Here is a 23,621-nt window from a genome sequence, read left to right on the forward strand (position 1 = left end):
CCTCTATAATCACTGTATACATCTTTAAACTGGTGACATAGAATGAGGGATGTTGTCTATGGAGATTCTCAGTCATCCAGGTCATGGTTGTCCCAAAGGTGCTTTTTCAAGAGGCAACTGGACTTTCTGGTTTTTCTTTGAAGACATTTCGCTGCTCATCCAACAAATTTCTTCAGCTCAAGGAGCTTCTTGGATGAGAAGCAAAACATCTTCAAAGAAAAACCAGAAAGTCCAGTTGCCTCTTGAAAAAGCACCTTTGGGACAATGAGGGATGTTGTTATAAAAGATAAAGGCTGGCACTCTCTTAACAAAGAGTGATTTATTGTTTGCTCTGATTCTCTTGCATTGAAACTACCAACCAGTATTAAATATATAGTCTAGAGGTAGCCGTTTAATACCACTCTCATTCAGCAACTGTTACAGTGGTGCTGAACAAGTAGTAATCAGTCCTCAAAGTTCCCACAGTCCCAGCACTCATGTGGTCATGTGGTTGCAATCTGGCCCTTGACAACTGGCCTGCACTTACGACAGCATCGTATGATCACCATTTGCATCATTCTCTGCTGACTTTCCCCAAGCAGAGCCAAAGAGGAAGCCAGCCGGGCAGGTGGCAAGTCACTCCAGTAAGTTGCAGGCAACCCATGTACCTTCCCCTGCTCTCCAGTAGCCACTTACTGGCCTGCTGGGGACTTACTTAATGATTCTTTCTTAATGCTGGCAATAAATATTATTTTGAACCCAAGAATTTCAACCAGAAAACCAATTGTGTCTGTAATGGTTTCAGTCACTTATCATTTAGTTTTTAGCTCTTATCTTACTTAAAAATTATTAGTTTTGGATTGTGATTCTTGGGTTTGGCTGAAATAAAATAGAATGCATTCAGTTTTCTGCATCCGTGAGATACTTTTGAAACTGTGTCTATCGTTACTAGTACTATTGAATTAAATAGTTTCTGTAATGTATTTCAGCTTTAATTTGAGTGAAGAGCTTAAAATCATGACACTTTTAGGTTAAATCTCTTTATATTGCAATAACATATAAAGTATGTGTATGGTTGCATGCATATATGCACACACATTATATACACATTATACATCTTGGCAGTTTTGATTTTCTGAGAAGATAGTTGTTAAGTATAACTTAAAAATAGAAAGCCAAAAAGCAGGTGACAAAATGTCAGGCAGCCAGTCCCTGGTAGAGTGACTTGAATGAACACAACATGCACACACGCACATCAGATGTCACAGATTTGGTTCTATTTTTGTACTTGATTTTAGCAAAGCAAGAAAAAAGTATTTTTAAAAGTGTTTAGTGCCATAATTACAAGCTTCACTTTTATATTACCAACTCATATACAAACCATTTACTGCAATTTGGTTATTTGACAGTTATTTTGGCAGAATTTTGTTTGCCAAATGGGATTCTTCTGGACTCTTATCTGAAGTTTAGAAAGGATTTGTTTGCTGTTTCTTCCTTGGCCAAGTAGAAGATTGTCTTGATACCTTTTACAGAAATGCCAAAACTGCTAGGTTAAGGCCTGGAAACTGTTTTTGGCAGGGGCAAAACTGAGTACACTTTTTGTAACATACTTAGATTCTCCTATTCAGAAGATAATATTCTTGCTTCGGATCTCTTTATTGAAGCTAAATAATAAACTTGTGGATTATCTTTGGTGTTTGCGATAGGGGATAATAATTCCTGCTGAAGAGATTAGCCATTGCTATTGAGTTTATATTTACATTATTTTGTTTAAATCATTCTAGGGAAAAGAATAGGATAACATATTAAATTTCAAATAGCGTGGAATAAATTACTGCTTCCATGCTTCTATTAATTCTTGTGAAGTGCAAGATGTTCTAAAATTGTTCTACTTAGAATATAACAAGTATTAGCTCTTATGGATATTTTTATTGTTTCTTTCTTCCTTTTTATTCTTTAAATCTTTCAGACAGCTTTATCTACAATTCTTATTGTAAAGGCTTTAATTTATGGTATATTTTCTATTATAAGATGCTAAAAACCAGTTTTACTGATTTTAAAAGCTGATTATTTCCCATCGTACTGTACTTGGGGGAAGAGGAGCTTTTATGAATTCAGTATGCGCACCTTGTTGACGTCATATTATCAATTAGAGGCTTCCCACCCTTGTTTAAAAGAGATTTCTGTGATGAAGGTATCCTAGAGAACTTAAAGATTTTGGAAGTTTCTAGGGCTTCATATAGACTACCTTGTTTATATCCTTATAATAATCTGCAAGGTACTTTATTATTCACATTCTTACAATATAGATGGAGAGGAGACTCAAATTAAATAACGGAATAAAGGTGCTTTCAAGATATATAAGATTCAGATCAGAGACTCAATGATTAATATTTCCATTGTCTTTACCACAACACAGTCTTGAATGAATTAAAGAGGCTTGTAAGAGTTTCCAGAAGCAGAAGATTTCATACACTCACGAGTTAATGAGAATCCAAACTACCGTACACATATAATACAGGCTTTCGCTTTTCTTGAGGAAGCATAAGCAAGTTATTTCTACTCACACTATCAGTAATCAGCTAAAGAAACACTAAAGAGCTAATAGTTAGTCTTGACAACAAGAAGCTGCTAGTATTTCTTCCCAGATTTCTCTATTGAGTCAGTGGGATGGAGATGAGGGAATAACATGTTTATTTTTCCTCCAAAGCACAATAATTAACATTAGGTACTGTTTCTTGTTATAGTTAATTAATTGAAAAGTATGTTTTCTGTTAATCTAAAAATCAAATTCCAAGAATTAGAAATGAGCAGAACTATTTCCATTCTAAAGAAACCAATAAAAAGAGATTAACATGTTTAGGTTCATTTTTTTCTCGGACGGTTTTTTATCTTTTACCTTTAATGAACATAGCATATAGTTATTATTATATATCTTTTATAGAAGAAGAGATGGAACACATTTTGAGATGATTAACACTATTCATATCTGTTTGATTTTCAAACTGTAGTTTTTTTTAAAAAATTAACCCTAGTGTTAAAATTTTATTTTTTTAGGTCGTATGGGTATAAATTTTCATCATCCGGGAACAGATAACATTATGACACTCAATAGTAAGTTCATATCTACTGTATTTTGTACAACCTGTATATTCAATATGCTTTTGTGTTTACAGTATGTGTCCTTTTTGATTGCAAAGGGAAGGGAGTAGAAATAGATAATATAAAGGTCTCTGGACATCATTCAAAAGTCTATCATATTATTCTAAACTGAAGGGATTCCTGTTAGAAGAAAGTTGATCGCAATACAAGTAGTCCTTGACTAACACTTTGTTTAGTGACTGTTCAAAGTTACAGTGGCACTGAAAAACTTGATTTATGACTGTTTTTCACATTTAGGATTATTGCGACATCCCCATGGTCACATGATCAAAATTCAGATACTTGGCAACTGACTTATCTTTAGGACTGTTGCAATGTTCTGGGGACATGTGATCACCTTTTGCGACCTTCTGACAAGCAAAGTCAATGGTGAAGCCAGATTTACTTAGCAACTATGTTACTAATCTAACAACTACAGTGATTCACTTAACAACTGCACCAAGAAAAGTCATAAAAAGAGGCAAAATTAATTTAACAAATGTTTCACTTAGCAACAGTAATGTTGGGCTCAATTGTAGTTGTAAGTCGAGGACTATCTGTATTGTGATTGTAAAAATTTGTACAGTATATTGGAGAAACCTAAAATGTATGGTAAAGATCTTCTGGTTTTTGGAGCCTCTTAGGAGTCACAGCCCCAAGTGCTCTGACCATTACTGGGACTACTGATTTTTACTTTCCATATTCTCTCTAATTCCTTATGTTGCTGTCACTTGGCACTGTTACATCTATCACCATCCATCATGGCTACTCTCTGATTCCTGTCTATTACTCCGATGTCTGGTTAATTGGTCAGTACCTGCCTGCCCATCTGGATCTGGAAATTGGGATCTAGAAATCAGGATCTTAGCCCTATTATTCTCCATGACCTTCTGTGGAAGCCCTGTTCTAAATTAATCCATTCACAGTGCGGATGTTCCTGTACACCATGCCAGCTGGTTGTGCCATTCAGTGAAATACCCTACCACTTATTGGTAAGATTGTCCCTGAGGTCTCCAGAGAAATAGTCTTCACCCTGAATCCTGTCCGGTGAGGTATACCCCTCCTTCTATGGATCTGGTATTTATTGTCTGTTCTTGTGCTGCTATCTTTTAGTCCAGCCCTCTCTAGCCAATTATAGTATTTCCCAATGCACCCACCTCAACTATCTATCAATGGTAAAATCCCATTCAGTGTCTTGTCTTGACCATAGCTGCTGTTCTGCCCCATGACTGCTGTTACCCAGGCATTCTCTTAGGCATCTCCTCTGTGGGTACCATCTTACTGATGTTCTCTTGGATGCTCTGGGTTTCATACAGGACAGTAACTGACACCCATCAGATTCCGTCTGTCCTCTTTCCAGATGATGTACAGTCTCTTTGTGCAGTGTCAGTATTCCAATATATATACATTTCAATGTATACATTTAAACATTTAAACATTTAAACATTTTCTGAAAGAGTTGAATGTTTGGTTGACTTTCTTTCTTTGGCAGGCAATATCTACTTATTTTATTACTAGTAATAAAATTGTGTACTACGTGTTTGGAGCATTATAATTATTTTGTTAAATATGTTTTAAATAAATTCATTTAAATCAAGGATAATGTGGTTTTCTTTTTTTAAACTCAGCATAGATTTTCTTATCTATTTGCATAAGCAATCTAGTTTGTTTTGAAGAAGAATAGCAGTATGACTAAAGTCAGAGTTATGCACAACCTAAATAGATTTTGTTGTTGTTGATACTATTACTTATCAGATCTGTCTCCAAGAGTTGATGAATGTCTACAAATTTCTGATTATTGGGGGTTTTATTTTTTATTCCATAAACATTCATGTTATAATTAATAATTCATAGGAATTGTATTGTATTACTAATGTGAACTTAATAAATTATCAGAAATCTCATTTTTATGCACCTTGACATTAATACACAGCTAGTGAATATGGATGTATTCATGTTAGCACAGTGGAAATGTTCATCATAATCAATTGTTGAATTAAATTGGTTTAGTGCAGGGTATAGGTTGCTCTTATTTGATTATTAATGAAAGATGCAACCATGTTTTCTCTTCTGACAGTGCATTAAATGCATTTATGTGCTCTTTGTATGATTCTTTTGGCCACTTAGCAAGCAATGTCCAGTCAATATAATCTATCTCATAAATATGCTATTTGCTTTTGCACTTTATTCTAGATTATATTCCTGTAAACTAACTCCAGTAACTGATAGGCTTTTAAAATATAATATGGTCCAAACCACTGGGAAATAATTAGGACCTAGCAAGATACTATTTCTTGGTATCATCACTCCCAGTATTTTAAAAAAAAACCACTAACAGCTATCTCTTTAGCATTGGCCAGTGCTTTGCTGCTCTGAATTAGATAGATAGACAGAGAAGACCTATGGTTTATTAATTTTCTTATTTGAGGAGTGGTCAATTTACAACTTATTGATATTCAGAAAAAGGAGATCATTGGGTCAACTAATTTTTGCATTTATCATGTGGATAATAGTTTAAGAAAAAATACAGGTATTTTAGATACACAGATATGTATGAAAAATTATTTGCTTACAGAAAAGAAAACAAATTGGCTAACATATCAGTCCCTTTTACCAAATGGAACTGCATATTTCATGTAATTTGATTGCAATGTGGACAATAGTTTGACTACAATTAAAATGAAATATAATCTTTTAAAATGTAGAAGGTAATGAAGCAGTGATAATTAAACATATATGTTTAAATACGGAGAACATATTTTGAGAAATTAAACACTATTAATATTATTACTGTACAATGCGTTGAATTTAATTCTACAAAGTACTTCAGAGCATATGGGTATGAGTATAGCATTTCTCATGAACCCTTTAAAATAGCTGTATTTTTTCCTTGAATTTTATAGCAGTTTTGTACTGTAGCCATAAGACCCTGGGAGAAGACATGATTTCTTTAAAGATTTGCAGATAGGTATAGGCATTAAAACAGGACTAATTACCATGGCATCTTATCTATTGAAAATCATTCCAAAAGTTAAAAGTAATTCAGACTGGATTAAATATCTACGTTTGTTTCTTGGTACCATTTCTTATCACTTGTTGTCTAGCTAAATATAATACATTCAATCTCCACAATTAGTCTATCTTCCCAACAAAGTACAAATAAAAAAGGTTTGCAATTAAGAGTAATAAATCCATTCCCCAATCTTCCCTTGTCCTCTTTAGAAAAAGAATTTATCAGTTCTCCATGTCATGATTCTGCTCTTGTAAACAAATGCAGACTTGAAGTTCAGCGAGATGTATGAACTCAACTCAGTTAGTTCTCCATCTGTACAGTCGATATCTCTTTGATTTGCAGCTTTCAAATCAGATTCCTCCAAACTATATGCCTCCAAATATTTTCCATGACCATTATCATCTCATCAAACTTTCATAAAAGCTTTCAACTAAAAGTTGTATGTTGCCAGAAGGTCTTTTCTCAGATTTCAGCCACTGCTTTGTCTGTAATCTCAAACATTATTGCTTTATGAAGCTTAACCAGAGAACAAAGAGGCTGAAGCTGAAGGAAAAAGGAAAAAAATTTCTGGATATTTCGATCCAAAACTAAAAGAAAAATTAAAAAGAAAAAACTCCAAGTACTTTGCAAATTAAAAAGATATAAAAGCCCTGTGGTGAGAGTCCAATATTAATATAAATCAAATGAAAGCACTTCACCATCCAAAAGCACACTGTGTTTCCATACGGAAAGCAAAATTTATTTAGAATAACAGCATAAATCAAAGGGAAAAAGAAACAAGAGAAGAGTTAAAAGTCCAGCAAGGGGTTGAAATAAATCAACATTCAGCTGGCTGGTATACTTTTAAAGATATAAAGCAAAGTAAAAGCTCAAAAAGTGAAATTAAGACCAGGCATGCTTAAAAAAACCTGAATGCTGGCACAAAGGTGGATGCCCGCAACTTTTTTTAAAAAAATTTTTTAAAAAATTTATTTACATTTATATCCCGCCCTTCTCCGAAGACTCAGGGCGGCTTACAGTGTATAAGGCAATAGTCTCATTCTATTTGTATATTTACAAAGTCAACTTATTGCCCCCCCAACAATCTGGGTCCTCATTTTACCTACCTTATAAAGGATGGAAGGCTGAGTCAACCTTGGGCCGGGCTTGAACCTGCAGTAATTACCAGCCTGAGCTACCACGGCCCTTTCTAACTTTCTAATCGCTCCAGACTCCCCTTCCCAAATGGGTCCACCACCATCCAAAAGTCATCTTGGGTTCCTAATTTCTTCCATTCAAATCCAGGGAGCAGCATTGCCAAACAGTCAGTTTAGGCAGCAAAATCAGCAGATCCTCGGCAAGAGAGAAAAATCTCCTTACTGTTCAGCAGCCATCTTGGGGAGAAGTCTCAACATGTGAAACAGTAGTGGATTTCAATTTAGTTTGCTACCGGTTTGCTCGTGCGCTTGCATGTGCAGAAGTGTCCGGGCAGGTGGACGGAGGTTCCCGCCACTGCCGCTACCAGTTCGCCTGATCTGGGGCGAACCGATAGCAACTCACCATTGATGTGAAAGGTCATTTTGTACAGTTCAACAGTTTTTCTCACATGTTGAATTGTACATGGGAATGTACCTCTTTAATGCAGTACTTGAAAATCCATGCAGAGTCTTTCATGTTATCTCTGCACTCAAGAGAATTCACAGATGCTACCTTAAATTTGCTTTATTAGGTTTTGTCCTTTGTATGCTTATTACATTTATTTATTATGGATTGATTAGTTACTTAAATAAAGCTGAAATACAGGTAGTCCTCGACTTACAATAGTTCACTTAGTAAATATGGTAAATGGTTAATTTTTAATTAGCATTTTTCTTATTTGTGTTTCAGTATTTGGTGTTGGTATTTAGTTGCCTATTCTACAGCAGCTTTTAAAAGTGTTCTTTATGTCTTTGTATCTAGTCCTTCTACATTAATTTCGGTGAATTTGGCTCCATTTTTCCTGGCCCTGTCTTTCCTTCAAAATGACCATTTGTTGCAGTGTTTAAATTAACCCTGAAAGAAATACATATGTAAATTGTTTTCTATCTTTTTTTTTTAATTCAAAACGTTTTACAAAAAAATCCCCCTTTCCCCAACCCCTCCTTCACTAAACCCTCCCCTCCCCTGACTTCCCGGATGAAGCACAAGGTATAGTTAAAAATAAAACAAACATATGCTAAGAAAATTTTCCCCAAAACTATTATACCAATTTTCCCTTTCTAGCTCTGACTTCCTCCTAACACATTCAAATCCTTCAAGAAAATATATATATATATAAAAATAAGAAAAATTAAGAATTAAGAATAACAAAATACATAAATCAATAAAACAAATTAATCCTAAAGTATTTAAAATCAACTAAAACATAAAATGCAATCCAATTCATAAAATATCTCCTTATAGCTTCTATAACCATATAATTTCCCCAGGTCTTCCTTACATAAACTCTTTCAAAATATTCTATTCAAGATACAATACAACACATTATAAAATTTCAATACCAAGAATTACAGTAGCTATTCAAATTTAGTCCATCCTCGTCAAAATCCAGTATAAATCCAAATACCTAGTCTTTTATACTAGATATAAAACATATAATCAACCCATTTCTTCCAGGTCCTGGTCATTGTCTTTCAGGGACAATAATATTTTGTCTATTAATAATTCAAAGAATAATACTTTTGTCTCTTGCCATTTTTTTGATGCATTAATCTCTGTCTTTCCTTCATTTCTCCTTTTGAAAAGTCAGTCACAATATTACCTAGTAAATCCTTACGTTCAAAATCCACAAATACTACCATATATTCCATCAGTCCAAAGAGAATTTACCTACCTTATAAAGGATGGAAGGCTGAGTCAACCTTGGGCCGGGCTTGAACCTGCAGTAATTACCAGCCTGAGCTACCACGGCCCTTTCTAACTTTCTAATCGCTCCAGACTCCCCTTCCCAAATGGGTCCACCGCCATCCAAAAGTCATCTTGGGTTCCTAATTTCTTCCATTCAAATCCAGGGAGCAGCATTGCCAAAGAGTCAGTTTAGGCAGCAAAACCAGCAGATCCTCGGCAAGAGAGAAAAATCTCCTTACTGTTCAGCAGCCATCTTGGGGAGAAGTCTCAACATGTGAAACAGTAGTGGATTTCAATTTAGTTTGCTACCGGTTTGCTCGTGCGCTTGCATGTGCAGAAGTGTCCGGGCAGGTGGACGGAGGTTCCCGCCACTGCCGCTACCAGTTCGCCTGATCTGGGGCGAACCGATAGCAACTCACCATTGATGTGAAAGGTCATTTTGTACAGTTCAACAGTTTTTCTCACATGTTGAATTGTACATGGGAATGTACCTCTTTAATGCAGTACTTGAAAATCCATGCAGAGTCTTTCATGTTATCTCTGCACTCAAGAGAATTCACAGATGCTACCTTAAATTTGCTTTATTAGGTTTTGTCCTTTGTATGCTTATTACATTTATTTATTATGGATTGATTAGTTACTTAAATAAAGCTGAAATACAGGTAGTCCTCGACTTACAATAGTTCACTTAGTAAATACGGTAAATGGTTAATTTTTAATTAGCATTTTTCTTATTTGTGTTTCAGTATTTGGTGTTGGTATTTAGTTGCCTATTCTACAGCAGCTTTTAAAAGTGTTCTTTATGTCTTTGTATCTAGTCCTTCTACATTAATTTCGGTGAATTTGGCTCCATTTTTCCTGGCCCTGTCTTTCCTTCAAAATGACCATTTGTTGCAGTGTTTAAATTAACCCTGAAAGAAATACATATGTAAATTGTTTTCTATCTTTTTTTTTTTTTAATTCAAAACGTTTTACAAAAAAATCCCCCTTTCCCCAACCCCTCCTTCACTAAACCCTCCCCCCTCCCCCCTGACTTCCCGGATGAAGCACAAGGTATAGTTAAAAATAAAACAAACATATGCTAAGAAAATTTTCCCCCAAAACTATTATACCAATTTTCCCTTTCTAGCTCTGGCTTCCTCCTAACACATTCAAATCCTTCAAGAAAATATATATATATATAAAAATAAGAAAAATTAAGAATTAAGAATAACAAAATACATAAATCAATAAAACAAATTAATCCTAAAGTATTTAAAACCAACTAAAACATAAAATCCAATCCAATTCATAAAATATCTCCTTATAGCTTCTATAACCATATAATTTTCCCCAGGTCTTCCTTACATAAACTCTTTCAAAATATTCTATTCAAGATACAATACAACACATTATAAAATTTCAATACCAAGAATTACAGTAGCTATTCAAATTTAGTCCATCCTCGTCAAAATCCAGTATAAATCCAAATACCTAGTCTTTTATACTAGATATAAAACATATAATCAACCCATTTCTTCCAGGTCCTGGTCATTGTCTTTCAGGGACAATAATATTTTGTCTATTAATAATTCAAAGAATAATACTTTTGTCTCTTGCCATTTTTTTGATGCATTAATCTCTGTCTTTCCTTCATTTCTCCTTTTGAAAAGTCAGTCACAATATTACCTAGTAAATCCTTACGTTCAAAATCCACAAAATACTACCATATATTCCATCAGTCCAAAGAGAATTCTTGATAAACATTAAGCCTATAAGTTTTTCAGTTCGGGAGACAGCCTCCTGTAGCACAAATTCTGACATTTCATCCAAACTATTTAAAGGAAACTTCTTTACATCAACTTGTTTATTCACGATCATATCTTCATCCATTGCATTTAAGTCCTGTTTCAGTTCGTATTTTGAGTAATTAAATACATTCTTTCTGTGTAATCCTGTATAAAGTCACGAATCCATTCTTCTGAAAGAACCTTCATAACAAAGTTCTTGCTGAAAATCCCCTTATGAAATACTTAAACAACGTAATATGATCCAACAAACCAGAATCCAACACAATAAGATGATGTCTCCATTCAGTTTTGATTTCACAGCAAGCTATTTGCAGTTAGTCTAAAACGCCATTTTAAGAGAAGGAAAAAAAAGAATAATTTTTCTCTCTTTAAAAAGAGGAGGAAGTCAGGAAATCAACAATACTTGCAAACCAATAATTATTCACTTATGCTTCTTCCGCCTGCTTATAAATCCACAAAAAGAAATCAATTGTTAGCAGAACTTGGACACCTTCCTCTTTCCTGCTGTTGCAAGAGACGCTGGATAATGGAGATAGGAGGGATTGAAGGACTCACCTTCCAGGACTTTGCATAACAAAACAAAGCCCCTAAGGAATCTACCTCTCTCCCCTGCTCGTTCCCCTGCTCTCTCATTCAAAATGACCATTTGTTGCAGTGTTTAAATTAACCCTGAAAGAAATACATATGTAAATTGTTTTCTATCTTTTTTAAAGTGGAAGATTTGCTTTATGATGCTTCCTTCTCAGTTAATATAATTTAAAAGTTGCCTATGTTATTTTTCAGTGTTTACCACTGTTTTTTGTTTTTTATTTTATAAACTATATAAGGAGCAATAGATTCATTTAGCATTATATACTTATTTCTAGAATTCAGTGATATTTATATGTGTGTTTTGAATTCGAAACACATTTTACAGTATCTATCTACATGAAATTAGCAGTTTGAAACCATTAAAAAGCTCTAAATAGTAATGCCACAATGAACATTTTATAGAAAAAAACCTGAAATGATTTTGCTGGCAGATAGAGAAAGATCAATATATTACCAATTGCTATAAAAGTTTAAATGTCCACTATGTTAGCTTTCTAGAAATAATGATTTATGCGGCTGAATTTCACAATCTCCTGTACCTAAAATCTTTTTTGGTTCAGAAACTGAATGCGTATTTCTTACCCAGCCTGTACTAGCTCATTCAATGGGAGAAGTAGCAGAACATACAAAAAAGGCGAAGAATTATTGAATTCTTCATTTCAGAAAATTGGAATTTCAGAATGAAATTGTATAACCAAGATTATAAGGATATTAGTTTTGATAGTGAATACTATATATTTAATTTACCGCATTTTCAGTTTTATATTTAGCCATTTAAAGTAATATGACTTGATCTAAAGGATGGTATATAAATTAATTTATTAAACAAAATGATTTTTAAAACTTATTTCAATTAAATAATTGCTTGAGATTGTTTTTTTATAAAAAATAGCACTCATCTTTAGTGTCAAACTTTAGAATCAAATTCTTTAGTATCAAACAGTGGTGGGTTTCAAATTTTTTTACTACCGGTTCTGTGGGTGTGGCTTGGTGGGCATGGCATCACTTGGTGGGCGTGGCTTGGTGGGCATGGCAGGCGAAGGATACTGTAAAATCCCCATTTTCTCCCAGCTGGGACTTGGGAGGCAGAGAATAGATGGGGGCAGGACCAGTCAGAATTTTTACTACCAGTTCTCCGAACTACTCAAAATTTCCACTAACGGTTCTCCAGAACTGGTCAGAACCTGCTGAAACCCACCTCTGGTATCAAATATATTTTGCCCATGTATTTTAGATATCTAGAATTGTGCTATATTTCATATGCTTGATTCACATTTAAATATCTGAATTATTTTGTTCAAAGTTGAGATTTGCAGAAAATTATAAATATAATAATTCTTATTGTGCCAATACCTATTGTATTTTTTTATTTACATGCAGCCAGAAGCTATGGGCGGAGACGAGGTAATTTTTTCTTTTGAATGCTTCATCAGATATGGTTATGAGAACAACAAATTACAGAATAAATAGCTGTATATTTTTGTAAAAGACAAGAATTGCTTTTCTCATCCCATAACAATGATACTGGTCTTTATCCTGTTCAGTAGCTTTGCAATTACCTGAACATAATGAAATGAGAGTATTGAAAGAGCACTGCTATTAAAAGCTAAAACTGGGAGGAGTAGAAAGGATAATTGGCTTTATCTGCTTAAAGAAAAAAAATGCAATATTAATATATTCCAATAGTAAGCATACAGTTTTTCTTTATTTTAAAAACCTGATAAAACATATGGGTAAGCTTTATGCTCTCTGTGTTTAAGTAAATAAATAAATAAAAATAAATAAAATAAATAAAAATGTGTTCAAATAGACTATTCCAGGAATCTGGAATAAAGACTTACAAGAAATATCCTGACAAATGCTTGGGCAAGCTTAAAGTCAAACAGCAGATGATTTTATTAGCAGTCTTCGACCTCCCTAAGAGATATGAAATAGATCAATATGGTTTCAGAGGATGGAACATTGCCTATTTTCATTTATCAATTATTTTCTTGAAATCTGTTTAATGTAGATGATAAAAATGCAGCCTGTATTAATATGAAATCATAGATTTTGCTCAAAAGGCAAATGCTGCTAGCAAAACTGATCCCGGAAATGACTGGAGTGGTGGAAGTATCTTTTTCCTCACTACAATATAAATATATTTAATAAAATATATTAAAATTAGTTATCTGAACACAAATACATGTGAATGAGGGATATTTTAAAAATCTTTGTTTTATTTTAAATTAAAACTCGGATCTAGTACATTTTAGGGACTTAGAACAGAGGTCAAATTAAAATTTTAAATTGCAATGGAAAAATTTCTAGGAGAAGTGTAATTTCAGAACTATTCTTTAAAATATATTTTCTTCATATTCTGTATAGCCCAATATATGCATTCTGCAACTACACAGGACAAAGTCTGTAATTTTAAAATTGGATAATAAATATTATTGACCAAACACTAATTCCTTACCTCACATTATTACCAGTTTTACCTTTCTGCTCCATTGTTTTTTGATTGCAGGCTGCAGCACCATTAAAATTGACCTTTTTTTTAATCGGGTGAAAGGAAATAATAGGGGTTTTTTTGTCTTAATTGTTTCCTCACCCATCTCCCACTTAGCAGTTCTTTGCATCAGTTGGTAATCGGTCAGTATAATGCTTATTGTATATTAGTTCCACTATAGCATGAGATTGTCACGTTGTTTGTTTTCCTTGCTCGATGACATGCTGTCCCCTTGTCAGAATTCAGAGACAAGATCTGAAGCTGTTCTTTTTCTCATCTTCATGAACTGGATGCTAAAGCCAAAACTTTCCTGACTTTGCGAGCCTGGCATGTCTTCATTCTGTTGCTCTTATTACCAGTCTCTTCCTATAGATTCTAGAACAGTGGTATAAGACGTGCAGCTGTCATCTGGCCAAGGTAAACATTGCCAGCGTTGGGAGGTGATAGAGGAAAGATAGGCAAGCTGGTGCTCTTAAACTCTTTTATTTTGTGTTTCATCTCCCACTTGCATTTTCCAGGATAGCTAGGATAATGGATTTTAGGAGTTGTGTCCAAAGCATCTGGAGAGCACCAGCACCAATGTATTTATTTTTTCTGAATAGAACATAATGGTGGTCACTTCGTATCTTTCAGTTTAGTTGGGATAATTTTTTATTCTAGGCAAGTAACTGAATTTGACTCATCAAATAAACCAGTCAGAATTAACATCTTGGAACTTGTCAAAATCAATTTGCAATTTGCTGCTGAATTTGGATAGCTTGAAGTTACGTATTTAAAAATCTCTCTCAGTAATTAAGTCCTTAATGTTTAAAGGATATCCTCCAAAAATCAAATAATCTAATTTGCAGCATGTTAGTTGTGCTTCCTTTCATAAGAGAATGTTACGGACAGAGAAATATATACTGCTGTGATTTTTAAATAACTATTAATACTGCTGATGATAATGATGACAGTCTGCTGATAATGAGAAGTACTGACATAATGTTGATACTAGCAGAAATAAGTGTAATACCTACAGATGATTAAAATAATTGTGAAGATTATAATAATATCTATTATCTATTCTATTTTGGCTCTATTTTTCTACACTGTCTCTACCCCTTTTTTTTAATGCTGCCAACATCAGTTGCAGCATTCAACTTGAAAAGAATTATCTTTCCCTGTCAGGATGTTGATTTTGGAAAATTTCTTCAGAGCAATTGTTTTTCCATCATGAATGGGCTTCTATTTGTTTTTGCTCATTGCTGAGGATGAAACTAAGAAAAGGAAAAGAGCCTAGAACCAATGCCTTTGCAGATTGTTTCTTGATGCACAGTTGCATTTAGATTATAATATTCTCAATTAGAAATCATAGTTACTAATAGATGAAGATTAATGAATTGATTGTGCAGAATCTAAACATATTTGCAGTTTGATCCCTTGGCTAAAGTAGGTAAAATTTTTATTTGATGAATTAAAATTACTAGTAAAGTTAACTGACATATTTTTCTTATAGAATAGATAAGGCTACCTGATTGTCTGGGTTCTAGTTTTCTTTTGCCTATCTTTTGCCAGTCTCAGGATAGAAAAAAGCCAGGCATGCATTGTCACTTATAAGTGAATTTAGATATAAGTTGTTTAGATCTAAATCTTTTTTTTCTCCTATTGTTATGTGGGGACAACTGTCCTTTTTTAAATTTTAATTGGTAATTATGAACCAAAATTATTTTAGTATTCGGTTAATATGTGACTTAACAAGAATTGTGAAGTTAAAGTAAACATGGTCTACAATGTTGCCAAAAGAAATTCAGGAAACTGAGAAATATTCTATGCAAAGAACTAATGATTTGCAAACCTACTAAACGTATACTAACATTAAAAAAGAATATAAAATCATTACAAGATGGTTAAGGCTATCCATTCTAGATTCTTTATCTCAAGCCTTCTAGATTATTGGGTTGCAACTACCATAATTCTAACTTATTGTACTGAGTGAAAAAATATATATAATTTAAAATACCTGGAGCCTGTCTGTTCTGTAACCAAGTGAAAGTTAGGTCATGACTGTTTGGGAATGTCTTTCTACAATTATTGCTTTGTATCCTAAAATAAAAAAGCCAATTTGGGTCACTTCGAGTCATGGTTGGGTTGCTTTTATTCCTGGTGACTGCTTGGACAATTCCCTGCAATTTTCTTGGCAAGATTTTTCAGAAGTAATTTGCCATTGCTTCCTTCCCAGGGCTGAGACAGAGTGACTGGCCCAAAGTCATCCAGCTGGGTTTCTGTCTAATATTGGACTAAAATCACAGTGTTTTAGTTTCTAGCATGGTACCTTAACCCCTGCATCAAACTGGCTCATTTTATATATATATATATATATATATATATATATATATATATGGCCTGGGAACTGGAGGGTTCTGTACAGTATCTTAGCTGTTCCTAGTATTGCAGTCTTCTAGACAGATATCTCTGGGATCTTTCAGAGTTACTGTCCTGGTTTAGGAGTCACAACCCCTAAGTGATCCTACCACCACTGGGGCCACTTTGGCTTTTACTTTCCACATCTTCTCCAGTTCCTCCTTCAGGGCCTGGTATTTTTCCAGTTTCTCACACTTCTTGCTGTTGCTGTCATTTGGTTCTATTTTATCAACCATCATCTATCATCATCACTATCTTCTGTCTTCTGGTCCTTGTCTGTTGCCCCAATATCTGGTTGATTTTTAGTACCTTCCTATCCATCTGGATTTGGAATTCCCATAGGATCTTAGTCCTATTATTCTCCATGACTGTCTAAGGAATCTCCCATCTGGATTTGAGGGTCTTGTCCACACATGGTGCATAGGTTTCTGTACATACTATAGTGCTTGCTACTTGATTGTGCCATTCAGTATAGCCTGCCTGCAGTTTTCACCCTGACAGCTTGTGTTGGATTGTGTCTGAAGTTTCTCAGTCTGTACTTTAGGCCCTGTCTAATATGGTAGACCTCTGCTTCTATGGAACTGGTGCATCGTGCTGGTCTTGTGCTGCTATGATCAGTGCCTCAGTGCTGTCTTTTAGTTTGGCCTTTTCCAGCTACTGATAGGATTTCTCAGTGCCAGCCATCTCTTGATGGTCCATCTTGAGTTGGGTGACTGTTCTGTCTATGAGCAATTATAGTTTTGAGTCTCAGGTATTGTTCATTATGCCTACTGAGCTATGCTCAAGTATTGGCTCATATGGTCCTGTGGCTTGACAGCTATGATACCTGATAGGACTTTCCATGTTGTGGAAAAGTATGTTATCAGCTGCTCATTGGAAGGGTGCTGTTAGCTTATGGGGATTTTTCATGATCAACATTGGCCTTCCTTGTGTTGACCTATCTGGGTGGGAGCCAGCTCTTAATAACTGGTTCAACTGTACAGCTAGGTATTCATTCATTGCTGTCAGTCTCTTTAGTCTGTAGGTGTGGATCAGGTCTGGGCCAGGTGCTGTCCAGCTCTTCATGTTCTTGATCCACTTTTAGAGTCTGCTACTGTGTAGTGACTGGTTCCTATTCTGGAGGATTTCTGTGGTCTATTCTTAAGCCATGCAGCCACCTTACTAGTGTTAATGTATCTTCTCTTTCTCTGCTATATTCTTCCAGTACTATTCAGTATTTACTGTTGGTAGCTCTGCTGTTGCTGTGTTGTTGCACTGCAGTTGGGAGGATATCTTGGATGGTACTTTGGGAAACAGGACCTTTATCTTCTTGGCCTCTGTTTCTCTAGCATGTCTTTTTAGCCTGGTAGCCAGTGTTGTGGGCCTTTGTTTAGAGTCTAAGATTTTAGATCAGGGGTGTCAAACTTGATTTCATTGAGGGCCGTATTGGGGTTGTATTTGACTTCGTGAGGCCATGATGGGCATGGCCAGCTCAACATCACTTGTGTCAGGGGCACAGATGATGGCCCAAGTGCTCTGCCAGTGAAAACGGGCTCTTGAATTCTACTTTCGGCTGCGATGGCCTCCTGCAATCCCCTGCCAGCAAAAACTGAAAAAAACAAAAAGGCATGATTCCATCTAAAAGGGGTGTCAAACTCAAGGCCTGGGGACCGGATTTGGCCCATGGGATGCTTAGATCTGGCCCACAGGGCCGCCCTGGAAACAGCGAAAGACTTCCCACGGTTCCTCTGCCAGTGAAAATGGAACTCGGGAGAAGAACTGCAGGCCAGTCCTTTGCTGTTTCCAGGGCTAAGCCCCCAGGCCTTGAGTTTGACACCCTTATTTTAGAGGGAATCATGCCCTTGTATTTTTTCAGTAGACAAGTCTTACCCTTAATTGTTTCTTCCTTAATCACCCACACCACACCCACCACACCATACCCACCGCACACCACCCATAACTTCTCTCTATGTTACCTTGATCTTATCCTTCAACCTCAATTTCCAGGGAGGGTATGTACTATGGTTCTTCTTGCTTGTATAGACAAGCATCTCCAGGATTACAGGGGTTGTAGCATATATCAGTTCTTTGATTTGAATATCATGGAGTGTGTGTATGTGAGAGAGAGAGAGATCCATCCAATCTTGGAAAGTTATATCAGGGCTGGTGGCGGTGTGTGCTCTCTCTCTCTCTCTCTCTCTCACACACACACACACACACACACACACACACACACACACACACAGAGGTTGGATCTTTCTTTCCTCCCGCCCCCCCCCGAGAACCCCAACCCTGCCTGTCCCATACAGGTACCACCCTCACAAGTGACATAGAGTTGGTCACACCCACTCAGTCACATGACTCACCCAGCCACGCCGACCCAGCCAGTCATTAGGGTAGAGAACCAGTTGTTAAAAAATTTGCAGCCCACCACTGAATGATCCATTCATTTATGCTGCTAAGTGAGAGATTTGTTAAGTGAGTTTTGCCCCATTTTATGACCTTTCTGGCCATTGTTCTTAAGTGAATCACTGCAGTTGTTAAGTTAGCAATAGGATTGTTAAGTGAATCTGATCACAAAAGGTGATCACATGACCACAGGACAATGCAATTGTCATAAATGGGAAGTTGCCAAACTTCTGAATTTTGATCACATGACCTTGGGGATGCTGCAACAGTTATGTGAAAATCGGTCGTAAGTCACTTTTTTCAGTGCCGTTGTAACTTCGAACGGTCACTAAACAAACTGTTGTAAGTCGAGGACTACTTGTTACAGTACAGGGTGGGGATGCGGTGACATTCCAGTTCAGATATTGGCTGCCCATCCAGTTGTTCGTCTGGGTCTTGTTGAGTCTGGGATGTAATATGCAGTGGTCTATCACAACTTGTAAAAGCAGCTTCCTCTTCACTATGTTTAAGTGTTGGGTAACTAGCTGTTTTTCAGTTAGTTTAAATATAGGCCTTCTGTCCATCTCATACAGTTCATATATCCCCTCTCAGCAGGTCTACTATTGTTGTAGCATTTCATCAGTTTCAGATTCCATTGTTTGCTTTGTTCCAGTAGCCCTTTTACATTCAAATTGTCCTCATTCGCCAATATTTGGCACGAACCTTGTTACTCTGAGCAACATCTGAGCCAGCACGACTCTTTTAGTTCATGGCACTCTCATATCTGAGGTAGGCAATTTGAAGTGTTAGAGCAGATGTTTTCAACCTCGGCAGCTTTAAGACTTGTGGACTTCAACTCCCAGAATTCTCCAGCCAGCATAGCTGGCTGGAGAATTCTGGGAGTTGAGGTCCACAAGTCTTAAAGCTGCCAAGGTTGAAGACCTCTGTGTTAGAGGGTCTTTGCCCAAAGATCCGTACTGGTACTGTAGGCACAAGCCAGGATTTGAAACCTGCTTCCTGTGTCAAAGGGTGACACTTTAACCACTATGCTACCAAGCTACTATACATCAAACTGGCTACACACATAAGAGAGTGCACATGGACATGCACACATACAATCACATTTCTAATTAACACTTATCTGTAAAATAATAATATCAGTGCATGTCTTAAAAAGCAAAGGTTAAGCAAACTTCCAGAATTTGAAGTAATAAAGATTCTGAAAATATTGAGAAATTCAGGAAGTTCAAGTCAGATGTTTTGAATAATTTGTACTGAATGGCTGCAGCAATGGCTCATGAAATAGTTCAGTTGTGTTGTGATGAAAATGGTCATGCCGTTACTCAAATTATTAACTAGGGCAATTTATTGGGTTGCTCCTATTCCAAAAAATATACTTATTGAAGATTTGTGTTTTTGCAGATATACCCATAACATAAACACAATGAATAATCCCCCTAATGTTTCCTTTAAATAATCTATTTTAGAATTCTTGTTTTCTTCTCTACCAGTTGGACTCCTTTTGGTAACAAAAACAAGCTTTGATCTTTTGTAGAAGAAGCAAATTTTATTTCTGTAAGCGGGCATTAGGAGAAAGGTCCTTTCCCTTGTACCAAGATTAGGTCATGTAAACACCTTAGTATAGATTTATAAACAACTTAGTATATGAAATATTTTTTTAAAAAAATGCTTAACCCTTTTATCCTGACTTTATTTATTTTTTATAGATAACTCAAAGCAACAAACATACCTAATACTCTTTCCTCTTCCTATTTTCTCCATAACAACAATTCTGTGAGGGGGGTGGGTAAGAGAGAGTGACTGGCCCAAAGTCATGCAGCTAGTTTTTCATGTCTAAGGCAGCACTAGAACTCACAATCTCCTGGTTTCTAGGTCAGCACCCTAACCACTAAAGCCAACTGCCTCAGACTTACATACATCGGTTTGTTTTGAAATGTTTATCATTTATAAAATGTTCTGTTCATAATATTATTTATATTAACTTTAAAGTAGTTACTAAAAAATGAATACTAGTATCTTGAGCCACTATTAACTAGTGAAATGATAAGAGAATTCAGTACTACTTTTTCAGAACAAGATATTTATCTTGAAAGACCCTTGAACTTGCAAAGTGACTTGCAAATCTGCACAGTACTTGAATGTGGAAGTCGAATTAACCAATGTTGTATCTAACAACTTTCTAGGTGTTTAGGACAATTTCTTCTAAGCAAAAGTGAGAAGAGAATAGGGGCTGGAATACTGTGGTGTAGATTATAATATAATTTAACATAAAGAGGTTTATTGAAGGAGTTTCTTGCTTCATTGTTACCATAGCAGCCAGCAGTCACCCAAGTTAGTGAAAAACCTTTTTCAAGAAAATCAGTGTCTCTCCTAAACAAATTTATTAATCTTATTTATTTATTAATCATATTTATATACCGCCCTATCTCCCGAAGGACTCAGGGCGGTTTACAGGCACTTAAAAATACATAATACATAAATACAATATAAAACAATTAAAAAACTTATTCTAAAGCCCGTTATTAAAATATAAAAACAAAACCCAATTAAAACCCATAAATTTAAAATCTAGCTCAGTCCTGCACAATTAAATAGGTATGTTTTAAGCCAGCGGAAGGTCCAAGGTCAAAGCTGACGAAGTCCGGGGTAGTTCGTTCCAGAGGTGGGAGCCCCCACAGAGAAGGCCCTTCCCCTGGGCGTCGCCAGACGACATTGCCTCGCTGACGGCACCCTGAGGAGACCCTCTCTATGAGAGCGCACGGGTCGGTGAGAGGTATTCGGTAGCAGTAGGCGGTCCCGTAAATAACCCGGCCCAATGCCATGCCCAATGCCCAATGCCAATGAGATACGATCTGGTTTGGAGCAATTCTCTGCTTCATAACTGGCCCCCACATTCCTCCCCAGGAGTTTTCTTGAACCTGGGAGTGCTGGCTATGCGATGGAGAATTTCTCCAAATGGGGTGATCTTCTGCATCCTATCTCATTTTTTAGGAGAAACACTGATCCTTTGAAAAGGCTTTTTACAATTCAGAGCCAAATATAGATTTCAGGGCCCAATAGTGGAAAAAAACCCTTCCTTATAGGAAATCCCTTAGGGTCTTGCCAAAAATGTAATCTCGTTTGAGCTGAGCGAATAGCTATAGAGAGATATCAAGGTTCTTTTCTTGACAATAATGTTGAATTAATTTGATGTTGCTTTCACTGTTTAGTCTAAATCAGGGGTGTCAAACTCAAGGCCCGCGGGCCAGATCCAGCCCATAATGTGGTTGGATCGAATCCCTGGGACCATCCTGGAAAATATAAAGGACCAGCCCATGTCGCTTCGGCCCAGTCTACCCGCATCACTTCACCCACTCTACCCAATATGAAGAGGAAACATGCCAGCAGTTTGGGGAGTGGCATCAAGCTGGCCACACCCACCCAGCTGACCACAGCCATCCAGTCAGCCATGCCCAGTGAGTGGTGGCAAGCTGGCCACGCCTACCCAATCAACCATACCTGCCCGGCCCCCCCAAAGTCAACCACAGCCCTGATGCAGCCCTCAATGAAATTGAGTTTGACATCACTGGGTCTAAGCCCTGGGATTTCTAGTTGGTCTCCTATCCTAATATTGTCATCTTGCTTAGTTTTTTCAATATAAGCCAAGATTTCTAGATGCTAACGCCTATAATATATTGCAGTCCATAATATTTGCATAAATACATGCATGGATACATAGACACACAAAGAGAAAAAGAGAATTAGAAGAACTTGGCATTATTTGCTTATGCTTGTATTTTATTTTGTTGGTTTCAGGAAAGAAAGTTTATTATGTGGTCAAATTTATTTTGAAACAAGCACCTTAATTAAAAAGGGAAATGTACAAAATTGTTCAGGTTTTCACTTAAATTAGTTACGCTTAAAACATATTGTACAACAGTGAGCAAGGTTTATGAATGCTGTGTGAGTCATAAACATTCTAAATGATGGAACATATTAATATTTCATATTGGATTTTTATAATCTTTATAATCTGAGTGTCAGATAAAGAACATTAAATATGACAGATCTGCTTTTAGGCTTAAGTTCTAATGAAAATGACCGTGTTGGGAGGGACAAACTTGTGAATTATAAGATGATTTTGTGGGCATGTAGGTTCAGTAAGCAAAATACGTTACTAGTTCCTGATAACTCTTCCTTTCCAGGGTGACTAAAATTAACTTTTGAATTCACTTCAGCAATTTGCAAGTATATGTTGAACAGGACAGAATAAACGCTTAATAATATCCTCTGGGCAAGTGTTCAAGCCAGCCATCCCTAGAAAAGTTTCTAGACTATGCTTGCATCAGAATTATGGTTTTCCATATATAGGACTGGAGAGTATGCCAAACCACAAGTAAACACAAATTGATTGGAGGTATAGCATGTGAATTTATCTCTACTTGATTAGTTAGCATGAATATTATGAATGTATGCTTGTAACCCATCCTCAGCAGCTAATGACATTCTGTTTGAGTGACTGAAGATCCAGAATTCAAACTGTTCTAATTTACTTGAAAATATATTTGTATGTAGAATATGATATGAAAAATTTAAAATATTGAAGGAAAACAATAATTTGCATGTTAAGCTATGTAGATTTATTAATGGAGCGCATCTATGCATATTTGAATCAGATGTGTAAATGTCTGATTTTTAAGCCACTGTAACATATTTCACAGGTCGATCTTCACTGTTTCCTTTTGAAGATGGCTTTCTGGATGACAGTCATGGTGACCAGTCTTTATCATCAGGTCTCAACTCCCCAACCCGCTGTCAGAATGGTGAAAGAGTCGAACGCTATTCTAGGAAAGTGTTTGTTGGAGGTCTGCCTCCTGACATTGATGAAGGTACAGTGGAATGGTGGGAGGAAGGGTAAAGGGATTTTTTGCCCTTTAAAAATTACTGACAGGTAAGGCTCAGCGATATAGTGGCCTTTCATTTC

General features: G+C 36.1%; 1 protein-coding gene across 10 annotated transcripts in view; it reads left to right on the forward strand.

Annotated features, from left to right (window-relative positions):
* The window catches only part of CPEB3 (cytoplasmic polyadenylation element binding protein 3), a 93,981-nt gene that overhangs the window by 52,703 nt on the left and 17,657 nt on the right, over positions 1-23,621 (forward strand). For 6 of the 10 annotated variants that reach the window (XM_058187126.1, XM_058187125.1, XM_058187127.1 and 3 more), the window contains 3 exons: positions 3,037-3,093; positions 12,760-12,783; positions 23,359-23,526. In XM_058187126.1, coding sequence (XP_058043109.1) covers positions 3,037-3,093; positions 12,760-12,783; positions 23,359-23,526 — 249 coding nt within the window. The remainder of the gene's footprint in view (positions 1-3,036; positions 3,094-12,759; positions 12,784-23,358; positions 23,527-23,621) is intronic. The other 4 variants (XM_058187124.1, XM_058187131.1, XM_058187133.1 and 1 more) reach the window with 2 other exon arrangements.

The sequence above is a fragment of the Ahaetulla prasina genome, chromosome 6, assembly GCF_028640845.1.
Source record: "Ahaetulla prasina isolate Xishuangbanna chromosome 6, ASM2864084v1, whole genome shotgun sequence".
NCBI classification, from domain to species: domain Eukaryota; kingdom Metazoa; phylum Chordata; class Lepidosauria; order Squamata; family Colubridae; genus Ahaetulla; species Ahaetulla prasina.